Below are 24,432 nucleotides of genomic sequence, written 5' to 3' on the forward strand. Positions count from 1 at the left end.
GTGTCTCATACATAACCTCTCATACGGTACAGCACTATCACATTAAACTTTAATTTATGGTAGACGCTCAATACATATTAGTATTTTTCAACAAATGGATGATACTAACATTTTTACAAAATCTCCCAATATTGCTCACTATGAAGATAGTTCTCCAGAAAGTTATATTCATGGATTATTGTTATGCATTCATTTCTTTTCCCCCCAATTTTAAGGGGTATCTAAAGTAAGGGATAGGTGTTCTTGTCTCATACTTTTAGGCAAAAATTTAAAGAAATAACTAATTATAAACATTATTATTTTGAAGTCCTGTGACAGCTATGTAATTAGGAAAAATAGTTATGTTGTTTAAAATAAAGAGAAAAAAACGGGTGTGTCTGGGAAACCCAGGACTCCCTAGTGATGTGGGACTCTCTCCAGATGACATATTAATCCATTGCACCAGCCATCCAAATCTGCCTATTTTCTCTCTGGACACAAACTCCATTTGCTATCAGGCCATGGCTCCAGCGTGTGTGATCATGCCTTGTATTCACTGCCTAGCACCCACAGTTAATTGGAACATATTGTCCAGATAACAAAAAAATCTGGTTGCTACACGTCCCACTAATAAAAGGAATTGTCCAGTGACCTTGATAACATCTCACTTTTCTCATAATAATTTAACTGATCCTTTACCTACATGGATGATAATATTATTGCCTGAAATAGGCAGCCTGAGCTTAGAAAATTTCAATATTAGCTGTGTAGCCTCAGGCAAATCTATTACCCTGTGGTTGTCTCCTCATCTGTAAACAGGGACCAATGGTAGGACCCACCTCTCAGGATCGCTGGCAAGATTAAATGAATACATGTAAAATACTCAGAATAGTGCCTGAGATTTAGTAAACACTCAAATGTTAGTTATTATATTTACTATTATTAAAGTATCACTCAGTTGAAATTAGTCCTACTTAAGTATACTCCATTAAATGAGCTTTTAGTCTCAGAATCCCGCATGGACATCAAAGATTACAACCAACCAGGTGAGCATACTTCCATATGAGGGACGCCTTAAAATTCTGTGATCTCTTGAAAATAGAACTTTTCTACTGGTGGAGGTTTATGTACTGTCCAAACTAGATGATCTGATCCAATTGCTTTGGAACATAAAATGAGTAAAGTTAAAACAAAAAATGGGGATGGGTAGAGAAAGCTGTGCAGAAAACCAAAACCATTCAACCCTGAGTCAGTTATTGCTCCTTTCAAGTTGAAGATAATTGTAACAATGCTATTAGGATTTAAGTTTCTTTAGAAACGACAGTATATAACCATTTCTTAACCCATACACAGTGATGTCACATTTCTAGAAGTACAAGTTATATATAAATAAATTCTATGAATACTAGGATGTTAATTTTCAAGACCTGTAACTGGGGTCTTTTTCATGGGTATAATCTTAAAGCCTGCAAACTTCCTTGACCATCACCTTGGGAACCGTTCTTGGCTTCTAGGTCCAGTTCAGCAGTGATTTGGTGAGATGTCTGTGACAATCACTGTAGACAGAACTTATCTTTTCTTCTTCCTCCTCTGTCTGTATTGACAAAACAATGTTATCAAATAGTTTTACTGGGATGCTCACAAGAACTTGGGAACACTGTACTTCAGCCTAAATGTCAGCAGAATTCCACGACTTTCCCACTGCAATTAATGACTACTTGCTCCTTCCAAGCATTCAAGTTAAATTTGGGGAGTCAACCTTCACTACTTCTATGCTCACACCTCAGATCCAGTTTATCAGAAATACTGTGGCTCTACAGAAACCCATTACACTGTATAACCTCCACTTCTACTCCTGATCTAAGCCATCATAACATTCCACCTTGAATTGTTGCAGTACTCTTTTTAACTCCTCTCCTAGCTTCCACCCTTGCCCACCTTATGGTCTTGTCTCAACACAGTAGCCAATATGAAACTTTTAAAAGTTGTATCAGGCTACTCTTTTGTTCAAAACCTTTGAGTGGCTCCCTATCTTGCTCAGAGGAAAAGCTAAGTGTTCTACAAAAAGCCTGTATAATCCTGAGCTTCTCGCTTCTTCACCGCCTTCCTCACTTATCCCCTCTTCCCTCCTCTGTCGACCTCCCTCTGCCACAAATACTCTTCCTCCCTTTCCCTTTTCACTCAACTGTCACCTCAGTGAGGCTTATCCCATCCTATTTAAACTTGCACAGGCCCACACACACCCAAGCATTTCCTATCCCATACTGTGCTTTTCTCCAGAGCATTTATCACTGTCTACTACAGAAGTTCCTGAAGTGTGATTCCCATCCCACGTGACACTGATGCTGGGCATCCAGGCACACTTCTGGCGAATCTTCCTCCCAGACTCTCAATCTTTCCGATGGGAGTGGGGCTAAACCACTCAGACTCGAGGGACCACCAGATTACAAGAAGTGTTTTGTAAAGTGTTTCTTAAAACTCAGAAGGCTGGGCCCCACCCTTGGAATTTCTGATTGGGTAGGACTGGGGTAGGGACTGAGATTTACATTTTTAACAATTACATGTTCAAAACCACTGGTTGAATACAATATATGATATACTTTTTATTAAGTTTGTCCATTTCCTCCCCATTAGAATAAACTCTATGAGGCAGGGATTTTTTTTTCTTGTCTTCTGCTGTTTCCTCATGCAAAGGACAATACCAGGCACATAGTAGCTGCTCAATAAATACATGTTGACTGACGAAATGAAAACTATTTACCCTAGTGTTACATCAGAAAAATTCTAACTTTCTCCTGTCAGATTTTATATGCAGAAGTACAAAGCTAAAAAGTCTTTATAGTTCAATCCCTTCATGCAAGAAAGCATTTTAACGTAATGGGCCACAGAAACAACTGGGATTTCCCGATAGTCAGGAAACAAATGATTAACAATTTACATTATTATTGTAATATTAATGTTAATAACAATAAACATTTATGGAATGCTACTACTTGCTGAGCACTTCATGTGTAGTACCTTAGTGCTCAAAACAAACTCTGAGGTGGCTAGTGGTGTCACCTCCATTTTACAGGTAAGGGGTGTTACATCACAGCTCACTTCTCAGTGGACTCCGTGGCTTCCACAGCATCTTCTCCCCTCCATGTGCTCTCCCAACTGGGAGCAACAGGTAGGGTGTGAAATGAGAGGTGACAGTTTTCTTCCTAGTGGCCAGACATGTTAGGATTTGAATTAAAATTTGCTGAACTGTATTTTACATTTACCTTTTATAAAATGAAAGATCACCCTAGTCATTTTTCTATTTCAATAAACTTCTATAGAACTATATCAGAGTCCTGGAATTCCAGATGCCAATGTTGAACCCTGCAAATGTTTTAAGAATTCAGCTGTGAAAGATATGAAAATGTTTTTCAGGAGGCATGTTTTTGGGGGGCTTGTTTTTGCAATAATTTAGAACAGTTTATTTTGTCAATATTCATTCTATCGAACTCTATATAAATAACATTACACTTATGCAAAGAAAAATAGAAAGACATAAGAGATTATGAGATAATGATTCATTTCCTTTCAAACAGACTGTCAGAACAGGGGTCAGCAAACTTTTCCTTAAAGGACCAAGTAGTACATATTTTAGACTTGCAGGCCATATAATTCTGCCATCGTGGAAAGCAACCAAACACAAAACATAAATAAATGGCTATTATTTGGTTTCAATAAAACTTTATTTACACAAATGGCCAGACCATGGACCATAGTTTGCTGACTCCTATGTTAAAAGATTCCCAATATTAGTGGAATGAATGAAATGGACCAGATAATTTCAGGTAAATCTGCCAAATTTCTCTCTCTTTATATTCTTATAACTAAAAATAATGACTTTAGAAAAGTGACAATTTTAGCATGCAAAACAGACATTTGGCTCTGTGATAAACTGAATTAGTTAAAAGAATCCTTGTATTTATTTTTTAAACAGCACAAATGCAGGTGACATAGGAAGTCCATAATTCCCACATAACTTATAAACTTAACAACTGAGAGTCTATGTTTTTATAATCTTCTGCATCATTCATAACTATTCACTCTATGGAATCCATTCCATAGCAGCAGAGGAGAACCTTAACTCAAAGCACCAAGTTTCCAGGCATTATTACAAATGTCTTGTTTTCATTCTCTAACACATGCAGTCAAACTGCCTAGGAAGCAAATACCAATTCACCTTAAGCGTAAATGAAAAAGGGAAAACAGTTGAGCAACCAACATTACTCTTATGTCTAAAACTGATTCTACCTCTTTACCTTATTACATTTCCTTCCATGAACATTTTAACTTTTAATGTAGCTATATTTAATATGAATATAAATTGAAATTTGAACATAATCTCTTTCAGATTCAACTAACAGTTTAGGATGTTCGTATCTGTTTCAGAAGTCCTGAGGAAAACAAAAACATTTCTAGACTATTCTGGCAATCTTTATTAAAAGTTAAATTTAGAATTTTATAGCAAAGTAATATGGTGTTTGTCCAAATTATAGATTAAAAAATTCCTTAATTTATGTAGATTAAGATACAAAGCTAATTCCTAATACATTTTATAGAAGTGTGTTCTCATTTTTTGAACAAGCAGGGTTCAAATGGGCATTTTTAGGACCTTGCTCACATCAGCCCTATACACCCAGAGACTACTGAATCCACTAAATGGACAATGAAAACTGGTTGAGGCTGCTGATGAATGCTTCAACAGGAATCTGATACACAGACACAGATTCCATTGTTATAGTCAATGGAACTGAAGTCTTCCTTAAAATATGCTCCTGATAGGCTGAAGATAGAGTAGTGGACTGTTAGTTCTTTAAGCCAAAAATGCATGGATGTTGTACAAAGGCTTCATTCTCTGCCTGTAGTCAGTAACTTGAGGGCCTTCTGTAGATTCTGCACTGCAGTGCTGACATCTTCATACTGCAAAGCACTGCCAGCATATTTGCAGTATTTCTGAGCTCTAGCAAAGTCCTCTGGTGTTAGTTGGATATCTCCTAAGAGAAATACAGAGTAATTAAGATATTTATAAAGAATATAGGAAGCGTTCTTTTAGGCTAGGTACATGCTTATATTCAAGATTACAGAAAATGTTTAATGCTATATTAAAAATGAAGGTTTTTTCCCCCAATCCCCAGTTGTATTTGAATAAAGTTTCTTTATGCTTTTAAATTTTTAAATTACTAACATAAACCATACAGATGTCAATACATAACAACTTATATGAGCAAGATTTTCCTACCAGAAGTCATAAACTGGAAGCCTTTATATTTTGGCAAACTAACTGCAAAAAAATTATATTCTGTATAAAACAAGGAAAATTGCTTTGGTGTGTATGTTAGAATTGCTGAGACTCTCTTTTCATGGAACAATAAATACACACAGACTAAACTATTCAACCCTCATTTGAACTAGAATATAAATATAACTCAAAAAAAATTAAATAACAAACTTTATGTTAAAAAATTACATAAGTCATCTTTTTTTAAGCATGAAAATAGTTTTCATTTTTGTGCTGTCCATATACAAAACTCTAAGGTTTAACTAAGATATATCATTACACTACACAATTTTTAAACATGTAAACAACCCTTACCAATTATTTGTCCACAATTTTTTCCAGCAAGTTTTCTAATTACACATATGATTGATATGGATAAACCCAACTAAATAATTTGGGCAAAAAAAACACACTGAAAACATTTCATTTAATCTAAGATTTGAACATACTTGAATATATATTTCTAAAGGTGAAATTAAAACTGACTTTGTGTCTTACCTTTGGAAATAAATACAATTTTCTTTAGAAATTTTTATGCGGATTCTAAGGAGAACTGGTCAGAAGGCTCGGGGCATACAATATAACGAAAAGATAATATATTTTGATTCTGTTTCTAAATGAACATATATTTTGATCCTATTTATAAGCTTGTAGTTATAAATATAATTACTTTTTTTAGTTGCTTTTAACTTTGCCAGATAGTACAGCATTAAATGAAAACTTTGACATTCCCTAGGCAAGGACTTGAAATTATGTAGCAATTCCAGGTACTCTGATACTAAATTCTTATCCAAATTATTACTTTCTAAAAACTTTCAAAAAAGAATACTGAAACAATGTATCCTAAAGTTTCTAGCCCAGTGTAAGTGCTGAATAACTTCAACAAAGGAATATAAAAAAACTGTCTGTACTTTAAATTCTTTCCCACATTTTAAAAGGAATAAAAGTTCACACAGAATTAAACATTAATTAAATTTCAGATTTTAAGATAATGCACTTATACATCTACATATAGTAACTAGCCCAGTGTGTTACACATACCAAGCCTTCAAATATTTGTTGAATTAATATTATTAAAGCTTATATTAAGAGTTGGTCCTTACTGTTGTGAATCAGAGATTACACATTCCAATTTTAACAGAACTTATTTTAATTTCCCTGAATTCTGGTCTTGCCTACACGTAAGAAATACAAATGAATAAACTAGTAAAATGTAATTATATATTTAAAAAACAAAAAACAGTTTCTCCACAGTTCTATTTTTAGTATTTTAGTGACTTGGCATTTGTTACCCATTAAACCTAAAAAACAATTGTCCTGCAGTTCTTTGGACAATTTAGTCAGGCACACTTCTGCTTATTTTTTTTTTACTGAAAGATTCATCAATGTTTTTTCAAAGTATATTGAGAGGCTCTAGTCACCTAGATGTATACTATTATCTAGGTGAGTGAGACATATTATCTAGGTGAGTGAGACATCTATGAAAATTAAGTTTACCTTAACACTACTCATTTTGTGCTTTAATAGTCTATTCTTCTATCTCCAGGCAACATTTAAATATGTAAGACATCTATCCAGAATTTACTGGACTTGCTGGAGGAAAGCCCTAATGCTCAGGACTAATTTTATTTTTTACAGCATCAGCTTTAACACTGTTTTGCTGACATATCACTTATTTATTAATAAGATAAAAATGTGTATAGTAGTAAGAACTCTGTTACTATATTTTAGTTTTTATAAACTAAACTTATCTACTAGTGATAAAACTATTTTAAAACATAAATATTGCATTTTTTTCATGGAATAACAATTTCAATATTTATAAAATGTGAATAATATATCTTAGAAAACTATAATTACAGATACATAATATATAGCTTACAGCATGTATGACAAATTATGTAACTATCTTATAAAATGTAATAACTAGATGATAAGAACCAACTTAGATTTAGATGCAAAATGTAATTTACAGATTTATATAGATGTTAAGATTTTTACTAATTAAATAAATATATAAACATAAGTAAATATATATATATGTAGAATATATAAAAATATTCTATATAAATATATAGTATAAATATATAAAGAACTTAAAAAGCCATGTCAAATAGTTACTTCTGCTATTCTGTAATATTTCAAGCTTTCTTTCCTTTTAAAATATTATCTATAAGTCATTAATAAAATGCACGAATTAAAATTTTAAATTAAATAAAAATGAAATCTGCTTCCTAGTTAGGATTCTTTTAACTTAGCATTTAAAAACTAAATAGAGAAAGTGAAAAAGACATAACAAAGGAAAACACATTTCAGGAAGAGAACAACTTCAATTTCAGTTTATCTGATTTTATATTCAAAATAGTAACTATTACTTAATGCACCTAAATGAAAGCTGTTTTTTTTTTTCTATCATTAAAATTTACCAGAAGCCATAATCAGAACCAGAGAGAGCACACTGTGGACCTAAAAGGTGTTTGAAGAATTAGGAAAAAAAAAAAAAAAAAAAAGCAAGATCACATACAGCTAATCCAACCATAAAAAAAAAAAAGAACTAGAGAAGTTGTCTAATTTAATATAATATCTCTTTTTTGAAATCTGTGCTTATAAGTTCCAGATGCCTTCAAGAAGACTGTCTTTATCACAGAGCTGCTTCTCCCCTTCATAGGGCAGGACAAGAACCGGGCAGAGGAGAGGTAGAGCCATCAGTTAAGTTTTCTATTCCGGGGGAAAGAGCCTGGGTCAGCACTGGATCAAAGGTAACATTATTTGGTATAAAGAGAAATCCCTGCATGCTCAGTTGCTAGAAGCATCCATTTTCAAGGTTGATTTATCTAACCTTGACAGAATATAGAATACTTAATTGTAAATATTTCCGAAATGGGTCTTTAGAGATTTTTTCCTACTTAACTAGAAATTCACGTGAAGGACCCTGGATAATCTGATCCTAGTGTACTCAATTATCCTCTGACTTGAATGGAAAGCATAGGCAAAATCATATGGGAATCAGCTGATTCCCTGAAGTAACTCTTGGAGGTAAATATAAGGTACAGTATTGATCCCTTAAATCCAGGCATCGCCAGGACACATCACTTAATAATGGCAACAGCAATAGTAATGATAAGAGGCAGAATATTATTATGTCACGAACCATGCTAAATATTTTTCATATATTCCATTTAATTTTTAAAAAACCTTTAAGAGGTAAGTTGTTATTCGCACTCTAATACTATCAGGTATACACAAGTTAAAAAAGTAAATGCTGTACTTCAAATATCTACCTTCCCAATTCCATTCTTCTCTTCAGAGTGAGCCACAAATTCATTATGAAAGTATTTAACCTTTTTTAACATGTACACAGTATTCCATAGGACAGATGGACCATAATTTCTCATTAATAGACATTTAAAATTGTTTTCTACTAATACAAATGATGCTGAAATAAAATATCCTTGTAAATACATTTTGTGCTCATGTCTAAATATTTCTCTAAGATAGATTCCCTAAAGTGGAATAGCTGAGTCAAAAAAACATCTGCAATTCTGACAGTGACAGAATGCTACTGAAGAAGGCTTTACCAATTTATATTCCCACCAACAGCATACAAGTCATTCCCTATGTTTATTTCTGGTTTTTTTTTTCCTATAGAGTTAAGTTTTATTTATTTATTTGCAGGAGCTGTTTATGTATGCTCTGAACAGTAATTCTTTATTTTTTTAAGTATTTATTTCCTCCTGGTCTATTAGTTGCATTTTAACAATATAATGGGGAGAGGAAATCTTTTTCTGTATGCAATTTATTACTCTTCATTAGTCCAACCTGTTAAGATACAATCAAATGAGATACAGGAATTGGGGGATAGTATCTAATATATATTTTTTCTAACATCAGTTTTGATGTTTTGTTTTTCTTGCCACACTGATCCAAATGCCACTTTTGTCATTATTTTAATTCCCATACTGTGTGGCCTGATTTCTGGATTCTTTATTCTGTTTCACTGTTCTGTCTATTTCTGCTTCAGATATTTTTCACATCATATTTTAGGGAGAGCTTTTACAGGTACATGGGACTGTAGAGAGGAATCTGGAAAACAAGTTTAACAGAGGAATATAGCATTTGCTGGGCAGGTTATCTGTCTACTAATAGACATTTTCCACTATGTTCTTGGGTAATTTGCTAGTTTATTATAGTTTCTTTACTCTTCTTACCTTAGCACTATGTTCCCCCATGAAACATACACATACTCTTTTTTTTTTTTTTTTTTTTTTTTGCGGTACGCGGGCCTCTCACTGTTGTGGCCTCTCCTGTTGCGGAGCACAGGCTCCGGACGCACAGGCTCAGCGGCCATGGCTCACGGGCCTACCCGCTCCGCGGCACGTGGGATCTTCCCGGACCGGGGCATGAACCCGTATCCCCTGCATCAGCAGGCAGAATCTCAACCACTGCGCCACAAGGGAAGCCCCATATACATACTCTTAAACTAGGCCTTTCAGGATTCAAAGGCCATTGCAGCTCTTGATTTTAGGTTTTATAACTTATTTGCTTTTAATAAAACCAGGAAAAGTAGAATAAACTTAACGTAACTCATACACTTAAACAAGTCATCTACCTTGCCCCTCCCCACTTCACATTTGAATTATTTCTATTTTTTGTTTTCTCTAGGTTACTTCCCTAACCCCAGTTGATAAGCTTATACCACCATTTCTTGATTTATCAGTTTTTAGGCTTTATCTACTGACACTCTGCTATGAAAGGTAAAGAATTTATCTCACTTTCCTCCTCTCCTGCCCTATCTCCTTCTAAATTTATTAGTGCTTTTAAATTTCTTAGTTGCTTACTTTTGTCTTCTATTTCCCATTCCATCAACTCTAGAAAAAAATCACAACATTTCACTTCTGGACACTTGTCCTAATAACAGCTTTCTTTTATTCTACCTTTCAACTTCCAGAAATATCTCTCTACCTTCACTTGTCAGTGCTGATTTATATTCTGCCCTGAATAAAGTATTCTGTTTGTGATAAGCCTATGCCATTGCAAGGAGAATGTTCTTTGTGTCCAAGTCAAACAAAATCCCTTTTCTTATATTTCATAATTCTATTATTGCTCAAAATCATGGCATATTTCAGTTTGCTTCTTACTTGAAACTACTTGTACGATTTAAAATGTTTTCTTGGATCTTTTCGTTCTTGGGAAAGGAATTCTACAGCTTCTTATCCATTTCTTTCCCATTCTACAGCTTCTTATTCTATGTATTGCATAGAATCTGCTTGATTTTTCTTAAAGGAGGGGAGCTCTGATTTTCTGTTCTAATTTTAGAGCAATTGTTTTTCAAGCCTATGGAAAAGCTGTCAATGGAATTTTTTTCTTTAGGTGACCTAAGATTAATTTCACCGTTTCTTATATCTCATATTTCTTTTCTTGGTTATCATTCTTTTCTTGATGGAGTAACTTCTGATAACTTCCTTAGAAATGGTGTACAGTAGGCAAAACTTCAGAATCCTTAAATATTTAATAATATTTATTTTGCCTTCACACCTGACAGTTTGGTTGGGTAAAGAATTCCAGGGTTCTAGTTCTAGATGGTAGATTAAGCATATATAATTGACTACTTTTCCTTCTGAAACTATATTAAAATGATAAGGTAAAACAAAAGGAAATAAAATTCTAAAACTGAAGGAAAAGCAGAGAAGAGAAAAGAGTGTAAAAACTGGAAAGGATAATTGACAAGAGATTTAAAGAAACTTCTAGAAAAGTAGAAATTAAGTGAAGGTATGCTGTTAGATAAAACAGTATCCAGAAAAATCCCAACTCAGAACATGTAATATAGGAGGCAACTGGGGAGCCTATCCAGAGAAACTTCAGAGAGGGTCTAGCTGTATGAGGAGTGGGACTGGGGGGATCTTTACTGAGTCAGTCTAAAACAATTATCTGCACTAGTTTCACATCCTTCCCCCCCTCTATCAACCTCTGCATACCTGTACACCCTCAGCCTTAATGGCTTGCCATCTCTCACATGAGACCTTAGGCAAAAAAAGATAGAGAATGTCTCTCCAAAATTGTGGAATTAACTTCCTGGACAGAGCTAGGACTGACAAGGCATGTGTGGTACACCCTTTGCCATCCCCCTCCAAGAAAAGATCTCCTCATCCATGGCTGAGATGCAGGAGGAAGCTGAATGGCCTGTTCCCACTCACAGGGGAGAACAGAAAAATCAAGTGGGAAACAGACCTGCAGACATAGTATCTGGGGAAATTCAATAACATCTACTGAAAATAACCAATCAACATCTTCATTCTAAATATAAAAGGACTAATCTCAGCAGACATATGAAGAAAACTCTGAATAAGGATGACCAAATTAAACAAACAGAACAACCAAGTGGGGGGAAAAAAAAGAAGTTGAAAAGATTAAAAAAAAAAAAGAGAAAATGCCTTTGGATTTAGGTATTTTTTTTTTTTTTTTTTTTTTTTTTTTGCGGTATGCGGGCCTCTCACTGTTGTGGCCTCTCCCGTTGCGGAGCACAGGCTCCGGATGCACAGGCCCAGCGGCCATGGCTCACGGGCCCAGCTGCTCCGCGGCATATGGGATCCTCCCAGACCGGGGCACGAACCCGTATCCCCTGCATCGGCAGGCGGACTCTCAACCACTGCGCCACCAGGGAGGCCCGGATTTAGGTATTTTTGATAATAAGAAACAATCTTGGTTTACTGGAGAATCTAGTGAATAAAGGCATTCAAAGAAATGTGTTTCAAATTACCTAGACATTCAAATACACTGCACTCCTAAGATAAAAGTACAAAACAACGGCCCCAAACAGCAGAAACACTATATCTCATAAAACAGCTGACTTACCCTGGGAAACTGTATTGAAAAGTGCAGGATCAATGGCCGGAATAGTCTGTGGAGTAGGCTGGATAGTGTTACTTGCTACACCTGCAAATAAGAAAACCATAAATGGGTATAAAAGTGTTACACCTCTCAATTACATTCTAGGAAAGCGCTCAAAGGATCATGGAGGAATTTCATTACTTCACTTAATTACTTTCTTGAAACCTTAATGAACTGAAATTTGATATACTTATTTGATGGTGGAGGCTGCTACAGGAAATATGCAGAAAAATACATTTTGAGTGTTTACACACATGTATTGGCCACACATTTCTTATTATGTATTTTGCATTTTCTATCATGTCTAATACTTCAAGTTGCTTCTCAAGTAAAGCTTACCTAATATCTGTAGAAGTAACAGACTCCCTTGCTACCTTTTAATTTCTTAAATAAATAATTAATTTGGGGGATAAGGTGGGATATAATTATGATTTAGTTTAACTAATGGGATGAGTCCCATTTCATCACTATGAATGAAATTATAAATTATATATTCCAGTTTTCCAGTTTACATGTTTTTAATATAATATTTTTATATATCCAATAAGCAATTAGTTTTGACTTCCTATTAGAACTTGTCATGTCTGTCATATTCAGTGGATAACTAGCATTCTTGACTAATATTAAGTAATATACTAGAGTTGAAGATTATTAATCATCTAAAAAATTAACACAAATTGTTGAAACTTCCCAAAAGAGACTTAGGTGATTCAATTAACAAGAAAGCAAATGAACAGGAAAAGTTGATTGCTCTTGATTAATGGACTCAAATAGAAAACAGGATTCTTCTGTCCTAAGCTAAGAGGTTAAATCTGAACAGGCAATCTGTAGTAAAGGTAAAGTAGGATAGACACTAGGACAAGAAGACAGGAACAGAAGAGAGGGAGAAAACAAATTGTGAAGTTTTCAGGGTCACGGATACATAGCCAATGAGAGTTCTAGAGCTATGGTTTCACAAAGGTTGACTGAAGTTCTGAAATATATTCTGCAGCTATGAAGTCTTGACTGTGAAGGATCGTCTCAATCCTTATCCAAAGGAAAAAAAAATGGTTTAAATGTATACTATTTTATCTCATTTAATTTTGTCTTAGGACAAACTAGTTTCACTTTACAGGTTTGGTGCTATTAATTCATGAAAATCTTACTTTTTTAACTAAAAATTGAACTAACAAAAATTTTAACAGTACAAAGGGGTATGGATGAAAAGTCAAGTACAAATTTTAAATAGTGAAAAAAAAGAAAAAAAAAAAGAGAGAGAGAAAAAAAAATGGTGAAAAGCCTGCCTCTCATTCCTATTCCAGGTCACTTGAGGGCTATCACTAGTTTTAGGATACCCTTCTATGCACATACAAACATGTGTGTGTCCAAGCCAGTGTGTGTGTGTGTGTGTGCGTGCGCAAGGAAATAAACGTACTTTGCTAAGAAATTTGTGTTCTAGCCTAAATCAAAACCCTCCGGACAAACTCCTTTCTCTATGGAGAATGCATTATTTGGTATGTATGTTTTGCCAATGGTAATATGTCTGCAAACTGTACTATTCTGTGCATTTTTCACTTAATATGCTTTAGCAATAATTCCAGATTAAACATATTTAAATCCGCCTTTTTTTTTTTTGATGTGGACCATTTTAAAATCTTTATTGAATTTGTTAAAATACTGCTTCTGTTTCATGTTTTGGTTTTTTGGCTGTGAGGCATGTGGGATCTTAGCTCCCCAACCAGGGATTGAACCTGCACCCCCTGCATTGCAAGGCAAAGTCTTAACCCATGGACCGCCAGGGTAGTCCCTAATCCTCCTTGTTCTTTTTAATGGCTACATAGTGTTCTATTCCATGCATGAACCACAATTTATAATGCTATCCATTACTGATGAACATTTATGTTGTTTCCAAACTTTTGTTGCTACAGCTAATACTACATGAATATTTTTATACACTGAATACATATATATGCATGAATATATTTACAGGAAAAAATTACAGAAGTATAACTGCAAAGTCAGGAGACATACAAATTTAAACTGACCAATTCAATGACTATCTTTTGCTTGATTTTTATAAATACTAACAAAATACATTAAACTGTAAAAATATGACATAATTCTCCCCACAAAACTTGAACTTTCAAAGGCACATAATTTACATAACATATATTTTTTTAAGTTAGAATGCAAGATTTGAGAGGGCTCTTGAGACTACCTGGTGAAGTCCAGTGATTTGAAGCAGCTGAGCATAAAAACACAGGTAGGTGACTATATATATTCTTCACACAGATCTTTAGAAAGGAGGATAAGTTGACAATTGTCTCACAATCTGGATATCAGTGCCATTCCTTACTAAGTAATTTGTGCTTCTGCCTAAATTAAAATTCTCCTAACAAACCCTTTTCTCTATGGAGAAGACATACTTTCTTTGGTCAGCCTCCTGCATTAATTTTTAAATGCTTATTTGTACATCTCCAGATGATTAATTAAGTAGGTAATATTACTTAACAAGAACAAAACAGAATTTACAGAGAGATAATTTACTTATGTAGTAAAATTTTACTTGAGCGATATTAAAAGAAAAACACAGGTAATCTGCATTTTATTAAGAATTCTGGTCACAGTCATTCAACCAAGACTTGAACTGACAGCACAGGCTGCTCAACACGCCTCATGCAGCAGTCAGAGATGCTGCTTCTCATTTGTTTCCATGCCCAAGGACCAAGGCCTGTGTTCTTGGCAGCCATCATGACATGTTCCCATGGGGGCCTAGCATACAGGTTCAACTAAGTGCATAAATATCTGTTAAATCAGTAAAAATGTTTTTTAGTTTATGTTATTTATTTTTTGAAATTCCCAAATCTAGTTAATTTTCCTTCTTTCTTGATTTGGAAAGATTTCAATTGTCAATTTGTGAATGGGCTGCAGCCCCCTGGACTACAGTATGTTGGAATAATGTCACCATAAAAACATTCCTGGGGGAAAGCAGAACTGTGTTAGAAATTTCTTTCTTTCTATTACTTAACATAAAGAAATGTTAACAAGTAACTTCTGGTTAATTTTTTAGCGGATGGTTGTTACACAGGCTATTTGATGAGATTAATATATATTCAAGAATTAAATGCTATGATTTCTAATTAAGTACTAAATTGTTCTCCTGACTATGTGGTGTGGGGATTCTGAAAAGGGAGAAATGGGTGTTAGTTAGAAAACTCTAGAAGACGTTGTAAAAAGTATTAAACAGAACCCTGAAGGTCAGTAGCATTTGAAGAGGCAGAGAAAGAGAAAGACATGCTAACTATGAGGAACACTGTAAGCAATGTAAGAAGATTGGGTTAAATAAACCTCAGAACAGTCATGGAAAATAGCACTGATAGAAATGGTTAGGCCAGAATATTAACCACTTTGAAAGCTGTACAGCAGAATTCAAATGCAGTACTTCTGTCACTTAAAAGAACAACAATAAAAGAGCTAAGTTTTTGATTTACTTATGAGGTGAGCTGCATTTATAATTAAAAGGCTAGCATTAATTCTAAAATAACTCTTTTAATCTATTTAGATTTATTACTGACATCTTCTTCAATATTTACAGACTGTGAAAAGCATGTTTCAAGAGAAAGAAAAACCTTAGGCTGTATTGCCTCTATCTGATATTACACAGTGGTAAAAGTACAAAGAGGTAAACACTTGGCTGTTCAAACAATCACTATCCCCACCCTCCTTGCACCCTCTGCTTTTCTGTGGAAGAACTAAAAACTGTATATTAGTACATACTATTCTTTTCAGCTATCTTAAGGATTTCCCTTTGATAAAAGTGCATCCTGGACCTTTATATGAGAGAAAGTAAATCATTCTTAAAGTGAGTAAAAGGGGAAACATCTGCTATATTTATAAACTAAAAATGTTATTTCACTTTCTATTAGGCAACTATGGACTATTTTTTTTTTTACTGTTTTAAATATAATAGAAAAAAAATCTGCCAGCAAAGAGGAGATTCCCATATCTCAAGCCAACCTTAAGAGGAAAAATATTATGAGAAATGTAGGTTTTGATTTGATAGAACTTTAGTTCCTTGGAAGGGAAACAGAAGACAGGTGCCAAAAACATGAAATCCAAAAGTCTTGGATTCAAATTCTAGTACTGTTACTTATTAGGTATGTTTCTACGTGTATTTTTTTTGGGATAACTGCTTAATTTCTTTAGTTTGGAAAGTAGGGATAGCAATATCTAATATAGCTCTGTTAGAATAAGTTTATGAAATAGCTGTGATAATTATTTAAATGCTAAGTCTATAAGAATGTACACCTGATGCCCTAAAGCAGTTCCAAAGTTTTTAGTTTTATGTCCCACTCTGAAGAACATGAGAGTGAAAAAAAAAAATAAGGCTCATGCCAGATTTAAATGGATCAAAATGAACTGCTCATGCCAGAAAACTTCCTAACAGAAATAGAAGACTACCTCCTGCTATCTATCTCTATGTGTGGATATTCTGAGCAGGAGTCTATTAGCTTGAACATATGAAACTACTAATATTTTATCACTTTTGTTGTACAAAAAGACACTTTGTTTGGTTCAACCTATTACAACCCTCCTACTACAAGCATATTTTCCCTCTCGTATATACATACAATATGCCTACATATAAAATATATGTATATGGACCTATAACCACAACTCTGCCCTAAGATACACTGTCTGAGCAATACCCCTTAGGCAATCTTTTTGTAAGGTCAATGTCTTACCCTAACAGTGACACTTTTCTTGATTCACAAAATGATTTAAAGTGTTCATTAACTTGCTATTAAATACCCTTTGGCACAGAAATAGGAAGGAACATTAAAAAAAAAGGAAGCATAACTAAGGCATGTACCAGGCACCTGTGGAGGACCATGGACACCTAAGGGGACGGGAGGAACCCCCAGCGACCGGATAGGACGTGGGGAGTGGGGGGGGGAGTGAAGGGGGAGGAGAAGTGGATGTGGGAGGGACTGGCACCCCTGGCGGGGGGGGGGCTGGGGGAGGGGAAGGGATCCCATGCCCGAAGGGGGAAACTGGGGAACCACTGGGAGGGCAGAGGATCAAAAGGGAGCGTGGCCAGGTTTCCCCTGCCCACTTGGGCCCCCAGGAACCTGCTGAGATGCTGGGCCTGATCCTCTGCCCACCAAGGCCCCCTCCAGCCATGCGGGTCCTGAGGGAGCGGGAGGGAAGGAAGGGGGAGCAAAAGTAAAGGCTGGACCTCAGGAACCAGCACCCCTGAGGGGTGGCTGAGGGAGGGGAGGAGTTCCTACACCCAGTGACCCACACACGGTTAGAGGTCCCGTGGGGATGGGGGAGACCCTGGCGGGGGAAGGCAGAGGGGGCGCTCTGAGGAAAAGAAGGGAATGGGGCCAGCGCTTTCCCTGTCCACTTAGCTACCGGGGAGCCTGCTGGGCTATTGGGCCTAATCCTCTGCCCTCAGAGCCAACCTCCTGCCGTGTGGAGCCCGAGCCCCACTCCCACACCCTCACCCAGGCCCTACCTCCAAACTCCGGAACTCCACACTCCAGAGGCCCTCCTTTGTACATGCTGCCTCTCGCCTTCCCTTCAGGTCCTAAGCAGAGGCCCCGTCCCCAGGGCCTTTTCCAGCTGGGTACTGAGCAGAGGCCCCGCCCCACGCTCAAATGTCACCCCCCACCCGCCTAGGCCCCACCCCACCCTAAACCCCACCCCTGCCTAAGTTCCACCCCCGCCTAAATTCTGCCCCATACAAAGGCTTTTTTTTTTTCCCCCTCTTTTAGATTGGGGTTCTATTTTACCTTGTGGATTCACTGTTGTTGATTCATTTACATTTCTATTTTTCCTAATAAAGCTTTAATTTTTCTAAATTTATTTTATTCTTTATAGTTTGTTATTGTTCTCTCCCTTTGGCTTGTTCCCCCCCACCCCCCCCCTTTTTTTTTTCTTTCTTTCTTTTTTTTTTTTTGCTGTGCCACGCAGCTTGCCGGATCTTCACTCCCAGGCTGGAGGTCAGGCCCCAGCTCCTGTGGTGGGAGCTCCAAGTCCAACCCACGGGACTAACAGAGAACCTCAGATCCCAGGGAATATTAATCGGAGTAAGGCCTCCCAGAGGTCCTCCTCTCAGCACCAAGACCCAGCTCTATCCAACTGCCTGCAAACTCCAGTGCTGGATGCCTCAGGCCAAACAACCAGTAAGACAGGAATAAAGCCCCACCCATCAAAAAAATGTTTTTAATTGGAAACGACAAAAATATATGTTACAGATGAAGAAGCAAGGTAAAAACCTACAAGACCAAATAAATGAAGATGATTAGGCAACCTACCTGAAAAAGAATTCATAGTAATCATAGTAAACATGACCCAAAATCTGGGAAACAGAATGGAGAAAATACAAGAAACATTTAACAAGGATCTAGAAGAACTAAAGAGCAAACAAACAGTGATGAACAACACAATAACTGAAATTTAAAATACTCTAGAAGGAATGAATAGCAGAATAACTGAGGCAGAAGAACGGATAAGTGAGCTGGAAGATAAAATGGTGGAAATAACTGCCAGGGAGCAGAATAAAGAAAAAAGAATGAAGAGAATTCAGGACAGTCTCAGAGACCTCTGGGACAAAATTAAATGTATCAACATTCGAATTATAGGGGTCCCAGAAGAAGAAGAGAAAAAGAAATGGTCTGAGAAAATATTTGAAGAGATTATACTCAAAAACTTCCCTAACATGGGAAAGGAGACAGTCATTCAAATCCAGGAAGTGCAAAGAGTGCCATATATGATAAACCCAAAGGGAAACATGTCAGACACATATTACTCAAACTATCAAAAATTAAATACAAAGAAAAAAATATGAAAAGCAGCAAGAGAAAAGCAACAAATAACATACAAGGGAATCCCCATACAGTTAACAGCTGATCTTTCAGCAGAAACTCTGCAAGCCAGAAGGGTGTGGCAGGACATATTTAGAATGAAGAAAGGGAAAAACCTACAACCAAGGTTACTCTATCCAGCAAGGATCTCATTCAGATTCGATGGAGAAATTAAAACCTTTACAGCAAGCAAAAGGTAAGAGAATTCAGCACCACCAAACCAGCTTTACAACAAATGCTAAAGGAACTTCTCTAGGCAGGAAACACAAGAGAAGGAAAAGGCCTACAATAACAAACCCCCCCAAATTAAGAAAATGGGAACAGTAACATACATATCGATAAGTACCTTAAATTGAAATGGATTAAATGCTCCAACCAAAAGACACAGACTGGCTCAATGAATACAAAAACAAGACCCATATATATGCTGTCTACAAGAGACCCATTTCAGACCTAGGGAACATACAGACAGAAAGTGAGGGGATGGAAAAAGATATTCCATGCAAATGGAAATCAAAGCTGGAGTAGCAATTCTCATATCACACAAAATAGACTTTAAAATAAAGACTATTACAAGAGACAAAGAAGGACACTGCATAATGATCAAGGGATCAATCCAAGAAGAAGATATAACAATGGTAAATATTTATGCACCCAACATAGGAGCACCTCAATACATAAGGCAAATGCTAACCATAAATGCCATAAAAGGGGAAATCAACAGGAACACAATAATAGTAGGGGACTTTAACACACCACTTTCACCAATGGACAGATCATCCAAAATGAAAATAAGGAAACACAAGCTTTAAATGACACATTAAACAAGATGGACTTAACTGATATTTATAGGACATTCCATCCAAAAGCAACAGAATACACTTTCTTCTCAAGTGCTCATGGAACATTCTCCAGGATAGACCATATCTTGGGTCACAAATCAAGCCTTGGTAAATATAAGAAAATTGAAATCATATCAGGTATCTTTTCCGACCACAACGCTAGAAGACTAGATATCAATTAGAGGAAAAAAATCTGTAAAAAATACAAACTCATGGAGGCTAAACAATACACTACTCAATAACCAAGAGATCACTGAAGAAATCAAAGAGGAAATGAAAAAATACCTAGAAACGAATGACAAAGAAAACACAACCACCCAAAACCTATGGGATGCAGCAAAAGCAGTTCTCAGAGGGAAGTCAATAGAAATACAATCCTACCTCAAAACAAGAAAAATCTCAAATAAACAACCTAAACTTACAACTAAAGCAATTAGAGAAAGAAGGACAAAAAAACCCAAAAGTTAGCAGAAGAAATCATAAAGATCAGATCAGAAATAAATAAAAAAGAAATGAAGAAAACAATAGCAAAGATCAATAAAACTAAACCCTGGTTCTTTGAGAAGACAAACAAAATTGATAAACCATTAGCCAGACTCATCAAGAAAAAAAGGGAGAAGACTCAAATCAACAGAATTAGAAATGAAAAAGGAGAAGTAACAACTGACACTGTAGAAATACAGAGGATCATGAGAGATTACTACAAGCAATTATATGCCCAGAAAATGGACAACCTGGAAGAAACAGACAAATTCTTAGAAAAGCGCAACCTTCCAAGACTGAACCAGGAAGAGATAGAAAATATAAACAGACCAATCACAAGCACTGAAATTGAAACTGTGATTAAAAATCTTCCAACAAACAAAACTCCAGGACTAGATGGCTTCACAGGTGAATTCTATCAAACATTTAGAGAAGGGCTAACACCTATGCTTCTCAAACCCTTCCAAAATATAGCAGAGAGAGGAACGCTCCCAAACTCATTCTATGAGGCCACCATCACCCTGAAACCAAAACCAGACAAAGATGTCACAAAAAAAAGAAAATTACAGACCAATATCACTGATGAACATAGATGCAAAAATGGAAATAAAAACAAAACTAAACAAATGGGACCTAATGAAATTTAAAAGCTTTTGTACAGCAAAGGAAACCATAAACAAGACAAAGACAACCCTCACAACGGGAGAAAATATTTGCAAACGAAGCAAATGACAAAGGATTAATCTCCAAAATATACACGCAGCTCATGCAGCTCAATATCAAAGAAACAATCAACCCAATCCAAAAATGGGCAGAAGACCTAAACAGACATTTCTCCAAAGAAGATATACAGATTGCCAACAAACACATGAAAGGATGCTCAACATCACTATCATTAGAGAAATGCAAATCAAAACCACAATGAGGTATCACCTCACACCGGTCAGAATGGCCATCATCAAAAAATCTACAAACAATAAATGCTGGAGAGGTGTGGAGAAAAGGAAACCCTCTTGCACTGTTGGTGGGAATGTAAATTGATAAAGCCTCTATGGAGAACAGTATGGAGGTTCCTTAAAAAACTAAAAATAGAACTACCATATGACCCAGCAATCCCACTATTGGTCTATACCCTGAGAAAACCATAATTCAAAAAGAGTCATGTATCACAATGTTCATTGCAGCACTATTTACTATAGCCAGGACACGGAAGCAACCTAAGTGTCCATCGACAGATGAATGGATAAAGAAGATGTGGCACATATATACAATGGAATATTACTCAGCCATAAAAAGAAACGAAATTGAGTTATTTGTAGTGAGGTGGATGGACCCTGAGTCTGTCATACAGAGTGAAGTGAGAAAGAGAAAAATAAATACCGTATGTTAATACATATATATGGAATCTAAGAAAAAAATAATGGTTCTGATGAACCTAGGGGCAGGAAAGGAATAAAGATGTGGACGTAGAGAACGAACTTGAGGACACAGGGAGAGGGAAGGGTAAGCTGGGCCAAAGTGAGAGAGCAGCACTGACATATATGCACTACCAAACATAAAGCAGATAGCTAGTGGGAAGCAGATAGCTAGTGGGAAGCAGCCTCATAGCACAGGGAGATCACCAAGGTGCTTTGTGACCACCTAGAGGGGTGGGATAGGGAGGGTGGGAGGGAGATGCAAGAGGGAGGGGATATCGGGATGTATATATATACATATAGCTGATTCACTTTGTTATACAGCAGAAATTAACACAACATTGTAAAGCAATTATACTCCAATGAAGATGTTAAAAAAAAAGATAACCAACAAGGGCCTACTGTATAGCAAAAGAAACTCTACTCAATATTCTGTAATAAAATATATGGGAAAAGAAAAAGAAAAAAAAAAGGAAAAGGAAGCTAATTTGCTGAACACTGATTTTGTGTTAGGAATAGTAGTCAATTTTCATACTTCTTCCCTTTTAATGAAACAACTATGAGAAGTATGATTAATTTCATTTTAAAAGAGGGAAAAACCTCAGTCAGAAACTGAGTAACAGTTGAGTTTGTGGTTTAGCAAGGAGTAGAAACTAATAACTAATACTATGTGACTCCCAAGTGTATGTTATTCTCACTTCACCCTTCTGTAAGGATGCTTGTGTTGGAGGCTCTTGGTCAGTTTTTAAATTTACTACCAATAGTATAACTTGAGCAGTATTTATCAAAGGCAAATACATCTAAATATGTAGCTGGTTTTGCTTACTTCATTTTACCCTGGAAATACTGAATATTCCCAAAAGATAATAAAATATTAAAAACAGTGTTCCATGAAATTTTACTTGCAAAACTAATGGAAATTGGCCTATTAATTCCATCACATAGACCTTAAAGCAATGAAAAGTCAGGCAGGGTAAAGTATACAGAATGATGATACTAAAGAGATCAGTGTTAAAATTATCATGTTCATCAACATGCTTACAAAAATGTTTGCATTATTTGTAGATGATATGAAGTTGAAAGCTTTAAGATAGGAGGAAAGAAACTAATCATAATTGCTGCTACAAGGGTCAAAACAGAAAACTCTTAAATGTTGTTCAACTCATGCAAAATAACCTAAATGGTTTGGGTAAACTGAGGCTGAAAATTTGAAAGTCAATGAAGTAATGGTGAATAACCGCAATAGTAGAAATCAAGGCACAAAGACAACTTTTATTCTATTAATTAAATATTTTGAAATATATAGGTTACTACCATAGATTACCCTTATGCTGAGATAAAAGTTTAAAAACAATTTTTGGAAAAAAAATTACAATTAATTAAATTTAAGATTTATTTAAACTATGGTTTTAAATGCCCCTCTATTTGGAAGTAAGGGTGATGCTTTGTCAACAATACAAGTAAACAAGAGTATCTGAAACTTTCAAAAGTTTATCTTATGACATTGACTTATCCCTGGAGACTAGTTTTGTCAGATCTTTTTTCTATGAAAACACAGACATATAGTACTAATTTATTCAAAGATAGCAGGCATCACTTCTGTGGTTTATTTTTAGACACGTTTGTAATATTAAAAAACCAACCAAACAAACCCCAACCCCCCTCCTTTCACTTGTCTGTGAATCCACTGCTATTGAGATTCTGTGCCTCAAAGCTTGCTCCTTCATCAATAATACCCATGTTGAGGGCGGAGACAGGGTCCTAAGGGAATAAGTCAAGAAAAATGAATCTTGCGATCACAGTGGGAACTTGACAGACACATCCTATAATAAGCCCCACTCACCTCAGTGCTATTCTTGAACAGTGAAGGGGAAAGAAAGGGAGGTGAAGAAAAAGAAAACAGCCACACACACGAAAAGCACAGGAACTTTACTTACTAATAAAACATAAGGTCAACAGTAATCAATTGCACATAAATATATTTTGTCATTTCTTAAAAAATTAAAATACAACTAATATTAAAACTTCAACAAAAAGGATGTAATTTTTTGGTGGGTTCAAGTGGAACTTAAAAGATCTTATCACGCTTTAGGACCATCATTATGAGACACACATACGAGAAGTGCAGTTGTTATTTATGAAAGGAGAGTTCACACTCGTTAAGCTTCAACTTCCTACCTGTGCTATGAGGCACTTCTGCTGGGGTATTAGCTGGAGCGTGGGCACCGGGAGGAATCTGTATTCCAGTATAGCTGCTCGATGGCATGTTGCTTGGGTCATACGTTGAAGATGACGACTGAGGTGGCTGACTGGGCAGAGAGGCTGTTCCAGCGTCTTCATTTTCCTCAACATCTATTATATAATATACATGCAATGTTAAATGAGGTCCACACAGTCCCTGATTCACGGGGTTTTTGTACGATGGTGCAAAAGTGATAGGAACTCAGTAGAAACCACACTTTGAACTTTGATCTTTTCCCAGGCTAGCGATATGCGGTATAGTACTCTCTGTGATGCTGGGCAGCTGCAGCCACAGCTCCCAGTCAGCCACGCAATCACAAGGGTAAAAAACCGATACACTTATAACCATTTTGTTTTTCACTTTCAGCACACTATTCAGTAAATTACATGAGATATTCAACACTTTATTATAAAACAGG

General features: G+C 36.0%; 1 protein-coding gene across 1 annotated transcript in view; it reads right to left on the reverse strand.

The window, feature by feature from the left end:
- Positions 1 to 3,679: 3,679 nt before the first annotated feature.
- VTA1 (vesicle trafficking 1) overlaps positions 3,680 to 24,432 on the reverse strand; it is a 70,958-nt gene continuing 50,205 nt past the window's right edge. The window contains exons 6-8 of the mRNA XM_082633529.1: positions 23,951 to 24,124; positions 12,146 to 12,226; positions 3,680 to 5,009 (exon numbers count right to left, since the gene is read on the reverse strand). Coding sequence (XP_082489655.1) covers positions 4,864 to 5,009; positions 12,146 to 12,226; positions 23,951 to 24,124 — 401 coding nt within the window. The 3' untranslated portion in view covers positions 3,680 to 4,863. The remainder of the gene's footprint in view (positions 5,010 to 12,145; positions 12,227 to 23,950; positions 24,125 to 24,432) is intronic.

Source organism: Mesoplodon mirus, assembly GCF_964341445.2.
Source record: "Mesoplodon mirus genome assembly, chromosome: 10".
Classification (NCBI taxonomy): domain Eukaryota; kingdom Metazoa; phylum Chordata; class Mammalia; order Artiodactyla; family Ziphiidae; genus Mesoplodon; species Mesoplodon mirus.